The 15142-nt window shown below is 51.8% G+C and overlaps 2 protein-coding genes across 2 annotated transcripts in view; both read right to left on the reverse strand.

Moving 5' to 3' along the window:
* Window positions 1-128: 128 nt before the first annotated feature.
* LOC116451277 (tripartite motif-containing protein 29-like) lies at window positions 129-6254 on the reverse strand. The gene is made up of 6 exons (XM_032124507.1): window positions 5041-6254; window positions 3726-3821; window positions 3129-3362; window positions 3012-3034; window positions 1845-2086; window positions 129-1234 (listed from the first exon to the last, which is right to left on the reverse strand). Exons 1-6 carry the CDS (start codon window positions 5665-5667, stop codon window positions 1158-1160), a joined length of 1299 nt encoding a protein of 432 aa, XP_031980398.1. The 5' UTR covers window positions 5668-6254; the 3' UTR covers window positions 129-1157.
* Window positions 6255-7219: 965 nt separating this feature from the next.
* The window catches only part of PPARGC1B (PPARG coactivator 1 beta), a 49179-nt gene continuing 41256 nt past the window's right edge, over window positions 7220-15142 (reverse strand). The window contains exons 11-12 of the mRNA XM_032124505.1: window positions 14761-14915; window positions 7220-13184 (exon numbers count right to left, since the gene is read on the reverse strand). Coding sequence (XP_031980396.1) covers window positions 13081-13184; window positions 14761-14915 — 259 coding nt within the window. The 3' untranslated portion in view covers window positions 7220-13080. The remainder of the gene's footprint in view (window positions 13185-14760; window positions 14916-15142) is intronic.

Raw genomic sequence — 15142 nt, forward strand, 5'->3', positions numbered from 1 at the left:
CACTGGATGTGCAGGATGGAAAGAGGCGGCAGAGGCAAAAGCTGCTGCTTTAGATCAAAGATCAGCATTGCTGCTGGCTAGTTCTGTAGCAGTTAATGCTGTGCTGCCAACTTACAGATAAATTGCCATTGAGTTTTGCAAGCAAGTAACGTAACTTTAATAGCGTGAAGCCAACACAGTATTTGATACAGCTGAACAAAACTGAGCAACTTAATGGTATTTCCATTACGATTAACAGAACAAAAAAAGTGGAGCTCGTGCCGTAAGAAGCAGGGTGCTGTGATATACCCCCTGTCACAGCAGCCCACAATCTAATTTCTGATATGCCAGTTTAGCATAGTCCCCGTGCAACGATCACAATTCCTCGGCCTGGAAATACACAGTAACACCTTGTCCCCACATCACTACAGGAGCTTCAGCATGCTGATGGCCACATGGATGGGATACTTCAAAGGGATGGTTCCTGTCTCTATAAGCCTGAAGTTCTTAGCAGGACCTCCAGCCTTGACAGACACATCATGAAAAGTGAGAGAGCCACTGTCCACTTCTTCGACCTAGGAACACACAGAGGTAACTGTGAGGCATTTGCAGGCAGCATCCAAGCCAGGCACAATTCCAAGCTTCCATCAGCTCTCGTTGCTGGTGTCCTCCTCCCAGCAGCTCTGGTTGCCCTGCACGTCTGGGATGGCACTGTGCATATTGGAGTCCGGTCCTGGTTTGGGCTGGGATAGAATTAATTCTCTTCTCAGCAGCGGGTACAGTTTTGGGTTCAGTAGAGAATAATGTTGAGAACACACTGATGGTTTGGCTGTTGCTGAACAGTGCTTAACCTGAGCCAAGGACCTTTCAGTGCCTCATGCTCTGCCAGTGAGGAGGTGCATGAAAAGCTGGGAAGGAGCATAGCTGGGGCAGATGACCCAAACTGGCCAAAGGGACATTCCACACCACAGAACACCACGCCCAGTATATAAACTGAGGGGAGATGGCCAGAAGGAACCAATTGCTGCTTGGGGACAGTGGCTGGACATCAGAGAGCAGGTGATGGGGGAGCAATTGCATGCTGTGCATTGTTAGTTTTGGTTGGGTTTTCTCTTTCTCTTCCTGCCTTTCTGTGATTGTTAACATTATGATTGCCACTGACTTTGTATTTCATTAGGCTACTTGAAAGAAAGCCAAGGGGAAGATCCAAACGCAAACGCAGGTCCATGGTATTGTGTATTATTATAATGGAAACCTAAAGAGAAAAAACACATTATGATTAACAGGTAATTGTGGAGATTTGGGGTCTGCCTCTGTCCTGACCTGAGGCTCGCTGCCAGCAAGGGCTGAAGCACCATCCAGAGAGCAGCACCCAGGGAAACCCTAATTTCATCAATTCAGTCAGATAAGTGTCCCCCTGTGCACAGCTCTGGGACTGTAGGCTGAGCTTACAAAGCATTGCAAAAGAGTAGAAGTATTTACACAGAAAAAGCAGGTTATTTATGTCCTAAGCAAACTCCACCCCTCTGCTGCTGTGATGAGTTCTCAACTTTCCCCTTGAAATAAAGGGATAGCACAGAGGTGTTGCTATTATCTTTTCTTAATCCTCCCAGAAAACTCCTGGGACTTCCAAGCCTCTTTGTCCATAGCCTGCTTTAACAAGGTGTATTCAGGGCGTGCCCCAAAGCCCTGAATCCCAGGACAAGCTCCCTTTGCTGCACACACACGTGCAAATAAGCACACAGTGTAAGGAATTAGCACTTCTAGAGGTACTCAGTGTACTTGGTGTCTCATTACAGTCCTTTCTTAAAGATGTTTTATCGACTTCTCCATCTCGCTTTTGACAAAGTCAAATGAGCACTTACCACTAGATGCTGTGAGCATAGGTGTAGGTGCAGGTGGTGGTGGCGTTGAAGGTGGCGAAGGTGGTGGTGGCGGCTTGTTAAAGGAGTACCCCAAAGGTGGCAGTGGTGGCTTAAAGGAGAACTCCACATTTAGGAGGAATTGCTGGAAAAGCTTCAGAATACCAGTTGTTGTTGATTTATCCAAACTAATGGGTGGCTTTGGCACCATCAAACCATCTATTCCTGGAAGTGGCTTGCGTTGCCTAAACCACGCAGCAAGAATCACAGAACCATGGAATCACTGAGGTGGGAAAAGACCTCCAAGGCCATCGAGTCCCAGCTGTGCCCCAGCCCCACCTTGTCCCCAGCCCAGAGCTCTGAGTGCCACCTCCAGCCCTTCCTTGGGCACCTCCAGGGATGGGCACTCCAAACCTCCCTGGGCAGCCCCTGCCAAGGCCTGAGCACCCTTTCCATGGGGAAATTCCTGCTGCTGTCCACCCTGAGCCTGCCCTGGCCCAGCCTGAGGCCGTTCCCTCTCCTCCTGTCCCTGTTCCCTCCCCCCTCCTGTCAGGGACTTGTGCAGAGCCACAAGGTCCCCCCTGAGCCTCCTTTGCTCCAGGCTGAGCCCCTTTCCCAGCTCCCTCAGCCGCTCCTGGGGCTCCAGCCCCTTCCCAACTCCGTTTCTTTCTCTGGACACGCTCCAGCCCCTCCATGTCCATCTTGCACTGAGGGCCCAGAACTGGACACAGCACTCACGGTGTGACCTCAGCAGTGCCCAGCACAGGGGACAGGCACTGCGCTGCTCCTGCTGGCCACACTACTGCTGAGACAGGCCAGGTACCACTGGCCTTCTTGCCCACCTGGACACACCTGGGCTCATGTTCAGCCAATGTTGAACAGCAATCCCAGGTTCCTTCCCACCAGGCAGCTTTCCAGTCACTGTTCCCCCAACCTGGAACTGCACAAGACTGTTGTGACCACAGTGCAGGACCTGGCACTTTTCCTCACTGAACCTCACACTGCTGGCCTTGGCCCATGGATCCAGCCTGTCCTGATCCCTCTGCAGAGCTTCCTGCCCTCCAGCATATCCACACTAAGCCCAACTTAGTGCTGTGAACTTACTGAGAGTGCACTCCATCCCCATGTCCAGATCATCAATAAAGATATTAAAACTGAGGAAGAGCTTACCTGGCTTTAATTGTTGCAAAAGCCTGTAAAGACATTTTGAAAGCAGAATTAGCACAGTGCAGGCACAGGCCAGCCCTGGAGCTGTGTGTCTCTGGGAAGGGAGATGCTGATAGATACCTTGGTGAAAAGAAGTATGTCCTTCTGATTTCTCAGAGCCTCCAGCTGACGAACATCATGGCTGGCCAAATCTTTCTCCCTTTTGTGATTATTCATCTCTGCCTGAATCCGAGAAAGTTGTTGCTCCTCGTATTCCCTGAGAACTTTCAGGACCTCTCCTTTTTTCTTCTCTAGCTGCAGATGCATCTCCATGAGCAGGCTCTCCAGCCGTCCCCTCCGCAGGCTCTCTTCAGTCTATTAAGAAAACAATTTCAAAATTGTAAGGAACATTTTCCACATGAGGTCTCACTCAGAAAAAAATCTGGCTTTGATCTGGGATAAGAGAAGTAACTAAAAGTTGAAGGTTGGAAAAATAAAAAAAAGCCACACATCAGCCACTCATCAGGAGGCACAGACTTCCAAGCTTAACTAAGAATGTACCTCCCAGACTGATAAGAAAGTTCCTCAAAGAAAAAAAACTCAAAAATACATGAGAAACCACCCAGGAACTAAAAAAGCTTCAGAATCCCTGATCTGGGGAAGGGTAAAATAAAACTTTATCTCCTCAGTTACCAGCATGCAACCATCCCTGAGGTGATATGGGACCTTGAAACAAACCTTCAGACCCTCCTTCTGTTTCAGCAGGTTTGCTATGACATTATCCAACGCAGCTTCGTGGTTTCTCAGGGCTTCCAGAGTTCCAGGAGAAGATATCTACAAATATAACCGGAAGGAGATATCAGGATAGGACTGGCATAATGCATGAGATCAGCTTATAGACATGGGTTGAGCTAGACTTGCAGAAGGTTTACTCATTGTATGCTCTTGTTGGAAAACATACCAGTTTAAAAATTTTATATATGTGACTTTAGCCAGGTTTGTTCACCTTTGCCCCGGGGAAGGGAACTGAAGCCTCTTTCCAGGGCATTGTTTCTCTAGGGGGGCTCAGCATTTCCACAGACTGGGAGTAGCCCCGAAGGGATAACATCAACAGAACATCAACAGAACATCAACAGAACATCAACAGAACATCAACGGCCATCTACCAACATCTACCCCAGACTCTGCCTCTGGCAGAGTTGGAGACATCTCCTCCGGAAAAGACTGATAAGAAAATCAAGCGAAGAAATCCGGATCCAATAGGAGACCAAATACTAAGAACTACACAACTTGGGACCAATGAACACTGACCCAGTTAGTTTCTATGAGTTTTGATTGTATAAAAGATCTGAAAAATCTAGTAAATGTCCTGTGTTATGGAATGATTCTCTCTGCACACCCGGGCTATGTGTGGATGAGATGGTCTCTGTGGTACATCCTGGCCAGAACAACATCCTGGCCAGATAATAAAGTAACGCCTTGACTCGCTAACATTAAAAATGTTGTTGGAGGGTTTTTGTTTTCCCCGCAGTTTCGGTGACACTCCCAGGACAAATCAGTAGATAAAGGTTTACTGAAAGGTTTTATCCCTGAACGAATGCCACAATTACAAGCACAAAAAAGACAAATTGAAGCTGAAAACTATTCATGTGCAATAGCCACATATAAAGCCATTTTCCCTGTTGGCAGCTTTCCTTCTGTTACTCTGTCATTAATTTTCTTTGCATAAGTGCAGCTCAGGCTCATCTTCAGCTTGGAAGTGCACCAAGGATTAAAACCATAGCCACGAGCAGTCAGCCCCACCAGTTTGGCCAAACTCTTCCTTCAGGATGGGGAAAAAGAGTTTGTAACGTCTTGTTTTATATCTCAAGGGCCAAACCCAGAGAGAAACTGGGACAAAACTAAGAATAAAAGCCCAGGATTGCAATTTAGCCCCCACCCTGCGTTTGCAGCTCTGAAACTCGGGAGCTGTTCCAGCCCTGTGCCATGGGCAGCTCTCTGGGGTTTTCCTGGTGCAACCCACGCCTGTCCCACTGTCCCTGCAGCCTCTTACCTGAGCTTGGTCAAAAGCCTCCTCCAAGCTGATGATTCTGTGGTTCTTGTGGGAGAGGACGGAGCACAGGATGCAGATGCAGTTCCAGTCCGTCTCACAGAAGCACTCCAGCAGTTTGCCGTGCTTGGGGCACCTCCTCTCAGCCAAAACCTGGGCACCGCAGGGCTCCACCAGCACGTGGCTCTTCTGGGCCTTCTTAGCGTTGTGCTTGCTCAGATGGGCTTGGCACAGGGAAGCCTCGCAGCTCAGGCACGTCTTCACTGCTGGCTGCGGCTCCTGGAGGCAGGAATCGCACAGGATCACCTCCTCCGGCTGGCCCGAGCTTTCCCCCTTCCCCTTGCATTGCGCTTCCCGCTTCTCCTCCTGCCGGTGCGCAGGAACATCCATAAACTTCTGCACTATGTTGCGGAGGTGGAAGTTGGGCTGCAGCTCCCCGGCGGGGGAATGGCAGAGCGGGCACCGGGCAGCGCTCTGCTGGCACCGGAGCGCCTGCCTGATGCACTCCGTGCAGAAGCTGTGGCTGCAGCCCAGGGACGCGGGGTCCCTGTAAATGTCCAGGCAGATGGGACAGGTCAGCTCTTCCCTCAGCCCGGCCACTGCCTCTGCCCCGGCCTCTGCCCCGGCCATGGCGCTGCGGGGGAAGCCGGAAGCCCGGAGGGAAGGGAACAAAACAAAAAGCGGCCGTGACAAAAACAACCTTCGCCCCGTTAAAAGGTGCTGCCTCCTCCCCCTTGCAAGGGAGGGTCATCCCTCGCCTCTCTCCAGCTTCCTGCCTCTCGCTGCCACGTGGGCAGGGGCCGCGGCCGTCTCGGTGTTGAGAATAAAATTGTACCAAGTCGTGTTTAAGTCTCGGGAATTCCTTTCGCTTTAGCCGACTTTGCTTTGTCCTGTGTGCGAGTGGTTATCTCAGCCTTAAAGGCTGTGAGCCTGAGCAATGGTGATAAGAAGGGATATCCTGGCCAGGCCACGTCTCAGGGATGCATTCAAAGAGAAGAAAGGTTTTTGGAGGCCTGTGACCAAAAAAGAATAATTTGAGGAATGGGATGTTCCCCAGACGACCACCCCAGACCCTCAAAAGAACTCTGCTCCAATGAAAATAAGCTATGAGGAGTGATTTAAATATGCAGAAAATTCAGGGAGTGTTTAGCATATAGGTATGAGTTTTGGGAAATGTATTGAATATGTAAAAGTTACATAGATTTAAGCTGGTCTGTTAGCAAGGTGTTGTGTGTGTAATAGGGAGTTATCCCCCACATGCTGAAATAAAGTAATGCCACTTTGTAATATTGAAATTACAGTGTTAGAGAGTTTAATTCCCCATTTTCAGTGGCAACAGGACAAACTCCATGCAGCAGCTTGAAGCTGAGAGCTTGGACACTTCAAGGGGAACATGGCAGAAGGTCCAGCCCTGCTTTGATGGGGCTGCAGGGGTCAGGAAATGAGGCAGGAAGGAAAGCTGGGAAGAATCCTTGTGGGCAGGGAGGCTGGGAGAGCTGGACCAGCAGCCAGAGAGCAAAGGAACCAAACCTGTTCCTCTCTGCAAAGACACCTGGATGGACCTGGACAACAACCTGGGACTGATAAATGCTGGGACTGGGCAAATGCACGTGTTACTTGAAGGGAGCTCCTGTGCCAGCAGAGCCCAGGGCAGGATTTGGTGTCAGGTGCCACTGCTCAGGGCACAGGTGGGAGCTGAAACTCCAGAGAGCAGCCCAGGACAGCTCAGCAGGCAGTGAAACAAAGTCCAAACAGTGGGCATTCCACACTGGTCAGGAGCTGGAGCCTGGGGTGTGCTGCCCACACTGCCCACACTGCCAGGTGCCAGCCAGCCCAGCCCAGGGCAGTGATCAAAGCTGTCCCCCCTCACAAAAGCTCCTGACTGAGTGATTTTCCCCTCCCACGAGGCACACTGTGCCCAGTCCAGGAGATAAAGAACACTGCCTCCCTCCTCTCCAGCAGCCACATGAGCTACTCCAAAACCAGCGCCTGCCTGTGTGAAAAGGAGTTGTTTTATCACAAAGTTATGCCAAAATAAAAACAGTCCAGCTGGGATTTTTCCCAGATGGTTGGAAGTAATTGCTGGGACCAACGGAGCTGCTGAACTGATGTCAACATTCACCAACAGCTCGCTTCAGACTCAAGGTCTGCTTTCAGGAATTATCCTCAGTAAACAACTGTATTCAGCAACAGTATCAGTGCTTTATTTTCCAGGAGGCTGCCTGGGAATGCAGTGTTGGGAGGCACAGGTTGGGCTGGGAGGACAAACCTCAGCTCTGGCTCTGTTCCTCCCCGCAGACCCTTCCTTCGTGTGCCCCTCTCCCTCCTGGGAGCCCACTCCTGTGTCTCTGCTCCACATGTGCCCACCCTGGGCACCCCATCACTGGCTGTCCTGGCTGCATTCCCACATTTCCCCCCTCCAAGTTCATGTTTTCATCTGTCCTGGCACTGTTGGCATTGCTGTTCCTGATGTATCTCAGGAAAACATTCCTCCTTGGTGGCCTTGAAGCCTGCTGGTTTTGGAAAGCAGCAGGGAACGGGCTTCCCATCAGCTCTGCACTCAGGGTGCAGCAGTGGCAGGGATGAGGGGCTGGGTTTTGGGTGGGAGGCTGGTTGTGGCTGGGCTGGGGGACCCACACTGGGCTCCCACAGATGTGCTGGAGACAGGCAGGTGTAGAGCTGCTGCCTAAATCGCCACAAATCAGCAAAAACCAGCAGCTGGCACAGCTCAGCACCTTGCAGAGCTGCTTCTTTCAGGCTGCTGGGATCCTCCAGCCCGGCAGCATCACTGATCCATGTTCTGCATAAAATCAGTGCAACCTCTCTGGCCCGGTGAGCCCTCACAGGGCCATGGCTGGCGTGGGGCTCCCGAGCTGTGACCGTGGTGGCCCTGCCCAGGCCTTCCAAACATTCCCTCCACAGCCTGGGACAGCAGTTTGGCTCCCAGGGCCTGCTGCCCTGCTTCCAGAGGCTCTCCAGGTGCCATCCTGCGCTGCATGGCTGCTGCATCACCACCTGCAGTCTTTTCCACATTTTTTCCTGCTCTCTTGCTCCACTCCAGAAAATTCGAGGGGCGTGCCCTGCTTCATTTTTCACCCACTCCATCTGGGGAGTTTCTTTGGCGAGGGGTCCTGTGGCAGCGGCACCACTCGAAGTCCAGAGTGCAGAGCCCAGTTTTTTCCTGCATGAGTTAAACTGGAAGAAGCCACACTTAAAATAGCAACACACAGGGATATTCCCAGGCAGGAGCTGCATCCCTGGCAGCTGGGAGGCTCTGCCACCCCCTTGGCCCTGGCACAGCCCCGCTGCCAGCCACGCAGACACAGGAGAGCACCTGCAGCAGAGCAAAGCACCTCATCCCCGAGCAGACTGGCACTAAAAACTAAAGTATAGCAGCAGAAATGTGTTCCTTTTTTTGTTCTTTCCACTTTATAGTATATATGTTATCGTTTATTTATAGGCAGATCACTTCACTATTTACAGTACATGAGCGTAGAGATTCTACAGTCTTTTTGATGTAAACAAGAAACTCCACGGCAGGGGAGTCTGGAAAAAGAAGCCAGTTCTGAAGTATTTACACAATTTAAAATAGAACTTTTATACCCACTGGATAGATATAGAGAATACATTGAGCGATTTGGTTAAATTATCTATGAAACTATAGAATCTGACAATGTAAAAATACAAGAAAACGTTCTCTCATTTTAGAAGGTAGACAGTTAAATCACACTAGAAATAAATCTCTTTTGTTTTTTAAAAATAATAACAATAATAATAATAAAGGAAAGGCATAAGAATCCATGCCATCTCTTAAGGTTAAAGTATATTACATAAATAAGGACACAACAGAATGGAACTGGGGGAAAAAATTAAGTGAAATATAAAAAAACTGCTGCCAATTAAAAAAAAACCATACTAAAAACTTGATTCTTAATCATAGAGGGATCAATTCCGCTGCTTTTACTTACACTGCAAGTAGAAAATTGCAGAGTTAAGTAGTACTTACTCAGCATGAGCAAGGGAGGCAGAATTGGCCCCTAATAATTATGAGCAGTGTCCTTTCACTTAAAAAAAAAAAAAAGAAAAAGACAGAATTTAGCTTTTTTTTTATAAATAACAAAGCAAATGTGCCCCTTTTTAGGTGAAATTCTTACACCTTTCTCAAGAAATGCATCAATTGAACCGTTCTCTCTCTTTCTCACATGCACTCACACACTCCCTCCCCAAATCCTGCTGCCGCCCCTGGCCCTGGGGAGGGTGAGGGAAGAGGAATGAAACCCCAAAATGAAACCCCAAGGCTGCATTTGGCTCTATATTGCTTGAGATTGTCAGGGATGGACTTGGAACAGAAAGGGTGTCGGGTTCAGCTCTAAGACCGATGTACCTCAGGACTCAGCAGACGTCCAGAAAGAAAAAAAATCCCCCCAAAAAAGGAGAAAACCGTGTTGATCTGCAGTTGCAAAACTCACTTGCATGACCCAGAGCTGGGATCAGACACTCAGGACTGTAACATGGTGACTGAGCTGCTGCTTCCTGAAACATGTGCAGGCAGCTGCGCTGAGGAATTGGGAGAAACCTTTGCTTTGGGGCAGCATCCAACCTAAAACCTAAAACCTGGGATTGTCCTCTGCATTCAGCCCACACACTCAGAAACGTTTGCTCCTCCCTGCGGAGCCTCAGGGACGCGCTGGATTCCAGCCAGAAACCTGCTGCCCCCCTGAACAACGAGTTTTTCTGGGGCAAACCTGTGCAAAACAAGCAAAGGGGCATTTTATCAGAAACTCTTCACATTCAGCATTTCCCCACAGCACCTGCAGGAAATGGCTGGGGGACGTTCTAGACTTACACAGTTTTAAAAAAATAAATCTCCTCCTGACTTATTGCCTACCAGAATAAACCCTTTTGCTCCCAGTTTCTCCTGCCCATCCCACAGCCTCGCAGAGGGCTGGGGTGTGAGGGGTCCCTTTTTGAGGGGCACCCACGGCGATGCCACAGGGGTGTAAAGGCAATCCTTGGAAAAGGGGGGGATCCCCAGTCCCTGGCAGCTCCTGCAAAGCTCTGGGCACCTCTGGCTTCCCTGGCAGCAGTGCCTGGGCATTGCTTTGCTCCTGCCCCATTTCCCTGTCAGCATCCAAACCATGGGCAGCTCAAGAGGGAGCTCTCACCTGCCCCTGTGCCCGACTCACCTCCCTGCCAACTCAATCACTGTGAGCTAAAGACACCTTTAGAGTAAAAAAAACCCACAAAAATTAGAAAAAAAAAAAATTCAAGTGGAAATTTCTTTTTCACCCAGTCCTAAAAGGTGGGGGAAGTGCCCAGGGCAGGCAGCACACAGCCCAAGGGGCTCTAAGCATAGTGCATAAGTCCTGGAAAAGAAAGAGTTTTTGGGGAGGAGGAAAAACAAACCATCCTCATTGAATGGAAAAAAAAGTAAAAACCCAAACCAAAAAAAGAAAACCCAACCCCACTTATAGGCTTCAGGCACCACAAAGACCACTTATTGCATCTCTTCCTACCCTAGGGCTGCAGTACTGATGAGCTCTGTGCAGGACCAGCCCTCCCCTTCCCCAGCACCGGCCTCGGGACCCAGCAGCTGGGCTGGGGCCGACCCAGGGCACCCAGCCACAGGGAAACACTGGGAAATTTTATACCTGGGCACGCCAAAACCAGTGCTTGGGAAGCAACTGAGTGATCCCCAGGAGTGGGCTGGAGCCCCCCCAGCTCTGCACTAACCCTTCTGCTCCACCACCCTTGATGCATCCCCAGCGGGGCCCAGCCATGGGTGCCCCTGGCTGAGTGGGAGATGGAAGAATTCCACTTACTTTGCTTTTCTTTTTGTTTTTCTTTCTTTTTTTTTTTTTTGTCTTTTTTTTTTTTTGGATTGATCGTTTTCTGAAAAACATCAGCACAGCACAGGACAGTACTACCCACCCTAAATGTGTCGCTATATACATTCTACATAAGCTCTATAGCAATCACATGTAAACATCATCATCGTGAGGAAATACTAGGACAGAAAAAGGCAAAGCTACAATGAGGCAATTGCCAATAGCAGATGCTCAGTCTCGGCCAGAGCTGCTCGTGTTCGCTAAGGTGGGATGAGAACCGGGGGGGTTTTGGGCTGGGAGAGATGCCCGATTCCACTGCTGAGGCTGAAATGGCACAAGGACTGTTCCCTGGCAGTGATCGTCACCGGCAGCGGGGTGGGGACCCCACCGGGGCCTCCGGGCCCTGGCGCTGCCGGGTGTTGTCAGAACCGCGGCTCTCCCGAGGGGAATAGCCAGGGAACTGTGCTGGTGTCGGCGCTGCCAGCATTCCTACTCCTGCCAGAGCCCAGCTGCACTCCGGGCCCCCGGGCCAGGGGCATCCTGGCAGGGCTCTGGCTCTTGGCATCGCATCTCGTGCCATTTCCGAGGCTTTGGTCACTCTCCCTGCAGGACGGAACATATCCAGGGAACCGGGGATAAACCCGCAAGTCATGTGGAGGGGAGACCCCAGGAGACTCTAATCTATCTATTGGCAGAGTTAAGGCTATAATATTCTATCTACAGAGGATGGCTGAATCCCTAGTGGTCTCTGGGGCTCAAAAGTAAAAGGAGACGGTGGCAATGGCTTGAGGAGCAGCGAGATTCCCGCTCCCTCGGGAAACAGTGCCTCTGGCCGGCTGGTGGTGGGCTTTGCTGCGGCTGGTGCAGGGCTGTGTCCCCATCCCACCTCACCCACACATGGAGGGCAAGTCCACAAGCAAATTCTATGCTTGAGCATCCCTTAAATCCAGCCCCGCGGGCCCTTGGCCAGAGGCAGAGCTGTGCCCCGGGGCGCTGGCGGGCACGGGACAGATCCAGGGTGCGGGTGGGTGCTGGGACGTGTATGGCTTATCAGCTACAGGGCAGGGTGCTGGATGGGTGGGTGTTCAGTGCGGGTGCTGTGCCCCCCTGCCTCTCTGGATTTGGGGCTGGACTTTGGGCTGGATCTGGGGCTGCATTTTGGGCTGGCTGCCCAGCGGGGAGCACAGACAGGTCTTCTCGCCCCGCTTGCTTTGCAGGGTGTGGAAGCGAGTGTGGATCAAGCCACAGGGCCTGGCCAGTCTTCCAGCCACCCGAGGAGCTGGAGAGGAGCCAGCTCCTCCACACGGACCGGAGACATCCATCCCCCAGGCTGTGCCAGCAGGACCCACCAGATCAGGCTGCAGCCCCCCAGCCCCTCTCTCCTGGCTCCAAAGGCAGCAGAGGCCGCAGCAGCGCTGGCTGCAGGCAGTGCATCCCTCTCCCACCCTCTGCAGCCTGCACAGCTGCCTGGCCCTGGCTCCATCACCCACCAGGACCCAGCTCAGCATGGGGGTGATGCTGGGGGGCTCGGGCCACGCCAGCACGAAGAATGGCTTTGACAGCAAAGTGGGTGACCCCGGGGCAAGCACCGAGCACCCCGGTTTGCCAGCAGGGGAGGCAGGGGAATGTCAGCTCCATGACTGCTCTGACCCCCCATTTGCTGAGTGGCAAGTGCCTCATTACAGTGCATAGTTAAAAATCAAGGAAGCGGTACAATAAATCTGAATTACAGTACATCTGAGCCATAAATACATTTTTTTTTTAAGTATATACTTTTTTTTTTTCTTCTCTTCTTCTATTAAAAATTAGTTTATAATCCTGATTCTATTCACAATGAACAATTTCATCATCACACACTACGGACAAAAAAATGTTATGGTGAACACAGCTGCAACTCCACGGCGGGAGCACGGGGAGGGCCAGGAGGGGGAAGAAGGGCCGGGGGGCTCCTAGGCTCACCCTAAAACAACCAGTCAGAAGCAGAGGGGGGACTAACGTGTGGCAGTGAGACATCAACACCATGGGGACTCACAGACAGAAGCAGCTTTGTTCAATGTAAACATCGATCAGGGGACAGCAGTCTCTCTCTCGCGGGCGTGCTCTCGCTCTCTCTCGCTCTCTCGCTTGCCATAGACTGAATAATTTCTTTGAAAACGTAAACATATTGGAAGTGCCTTGACTGAGGTATTGAGGTATTCCTCCAAGGTTAAGGCTGTTACCGATGCAGGCTGAGCTGGGCCTCCTGCAGCAAGCTGTCGAAATCCATGGTCTCGTACTTGCTTTTCACCGGAGCCGGGGAGGACTCGTCCGTGCTGCAATCTGGGGATGGCAGGGACAGAAGGCAGCCGGGTCAGGGAGGGGGGGATCAGCATCCTCTCTGCCTCGTGGGGAGGGAAACTGAGGCACAGCAGGGCACTGCTCACTACCCTGCTACTGCACACAGCCAGGCTGGACACAGCGGTGATGGTGACAGCACTGGGGACACTGAAAAGAGCTGGGCCAGAGGGGCTGCTGCAGCCAGGCCCAGCTGGGCAGGTCACACACCGCTGACATTCCCTGCCAGGGGTGAAAACATCTGCTGGGTGCAGCTGAATTTGGAGGGGCTGACACAGGGCCATCCCATGGGAGCCGTGCCGGTGGCAGAGCTGGCCTGCTCCACTGCCAGCCCTGTGCCAGGAGTGCCCCTGGAAAGCCCAGGGGATTGAGCACACAGCAGAACTGAGGCTGCCTAATCTCACAGCAGCTTAACATTTTGGGTGTATGTTTTTGAATGGCGTGGTTGCATTTCACCTTTGCCTGGGGACTCCTCATCCTGTATCGGGACAAGCAGGATTTTAGGAACGAGCAGGGCTGTGCAGGAAGGGGGTGACTGGTGGCTCTGCAGAAATCAGGTAAGGAGCACTGAGGAGGCTTCTCTTAGGCAGGGGGGCAGCTCTGGCCCCACTCCCTACAGCACTGCACAGTCAACGTCTTCCTCATGGGGTGCCATCTGCTTCCTAATTTCTCTGTGCCCAAAATGGGAGGCTCTGGGATTTATTTTGATGAACAATGGACATTTGTGCCCACAGTCAAAGTCAAGGGATGGTTGCTCTAAGCAGAGCAGGCACTGCAAGGTGCTAAAAAATCAGGGAGTACTTGTATCAGACTGGGCATCTGGAGGTCAGTCAAGACTTGGGGCTTTATTTTCTGCACCTCAGTCTTTCACTCATCAAGTGGGATCCAGAACCCTTCAGCCCCTGCAGAGGGTACAGAAATAAACATGCGGTGTTGGTGAAACACCTGAAGCGAGGAGAGCTGAGCAAAGCCTGGGACATATTTCTCATGCAGGACTAGCAGAGGGTTTGGCTCCTGGCCCTCAGCTCAGGCTGCAGCCCTGCACCCTGGTGACACAGTCCCCGAGACCTTGCTGAAGCACTGAAAGGATTAATGCGACCACAGCACCTTTCAGCACTGCCACTTTGGCTCCAGAGTGCATGTGCAGCGTGGTGAATCTGTCCTGCAGAGCAGCAAACCACCCACATCACCTCTTGGGCTAATGAGATGTTGCTGACTGCCTGGAAAGGGAGTTTTCTGCTGGAAGGCCTCCAGCACTGTGCAGAAACTCAGCAGAGGCAGGATGGGCTGCGCTCAGCTGAGACCCGGCTGCCCTGGGGCTGTGATGCTACATTTTGCAGCCAATACACCCTAAGGCCTCACACCAGTTTTTTTCTTCTCCCCAGTTTCCCAATCCACCTGTCTGAGCCATGAGCAGCTCCATAGCCATAGGAAAGCCAGGGGGCTTTTCCTGCAGGCTGTGAAGGCATTTGGGATCCCTGCGTGAGCAGGGCTCAGCGGTGCAGTGTGCTGTAACAGCTCTGTGCTGATAAAAGAGACAAAGCAGCTGCTGCTTTCTCACCCAGGTCAGCATATCTGGTCCAGAAGAAGCGCCCCAGGCCACCAGAGCTGAGCTGGAAGGAGGGCTCGTTCCTCTTCCTTAGCGAGGGGCCGTTCTTCAGCGATAAGGCGGCATGCTCGGAATACCGGTACGTGATGAAGCCGTACTTCTCCCCCCTGAGCAACCAGAGAAAGAATTCAAGATGTGATGAGCCCCACAGCCCTTGTGATGCAGCACTGCACCCCTGGCCCATCATTCTTCCACTCCTCCATCCCACAGATGCCTTTGGATCTCTGGACACACTGAATCTCCTCGACAAAAGCACCAAGAGCGTGGGCTCAGCTACCCAGGGGGTTGATGGGGCACCTCCTGGCAGTGCTGGTGGGGCCTGGGGAGAGGGGCT

The sequence above is a fragment of the Corvus moneduloides genome, chromosome 15, assembly GCF_009650955.1.
Source record: "Corvus moneduloides isolate bCorMon1 chromosome 15, bCorMon1.pri, whole genome shotgun sequence".
Taxonomy (NCBI): Eukaryota; Metazoa; Chordata; class Aves; order Passeriformes; family Corvidae; genus Corvus; species Corvus moneduloides.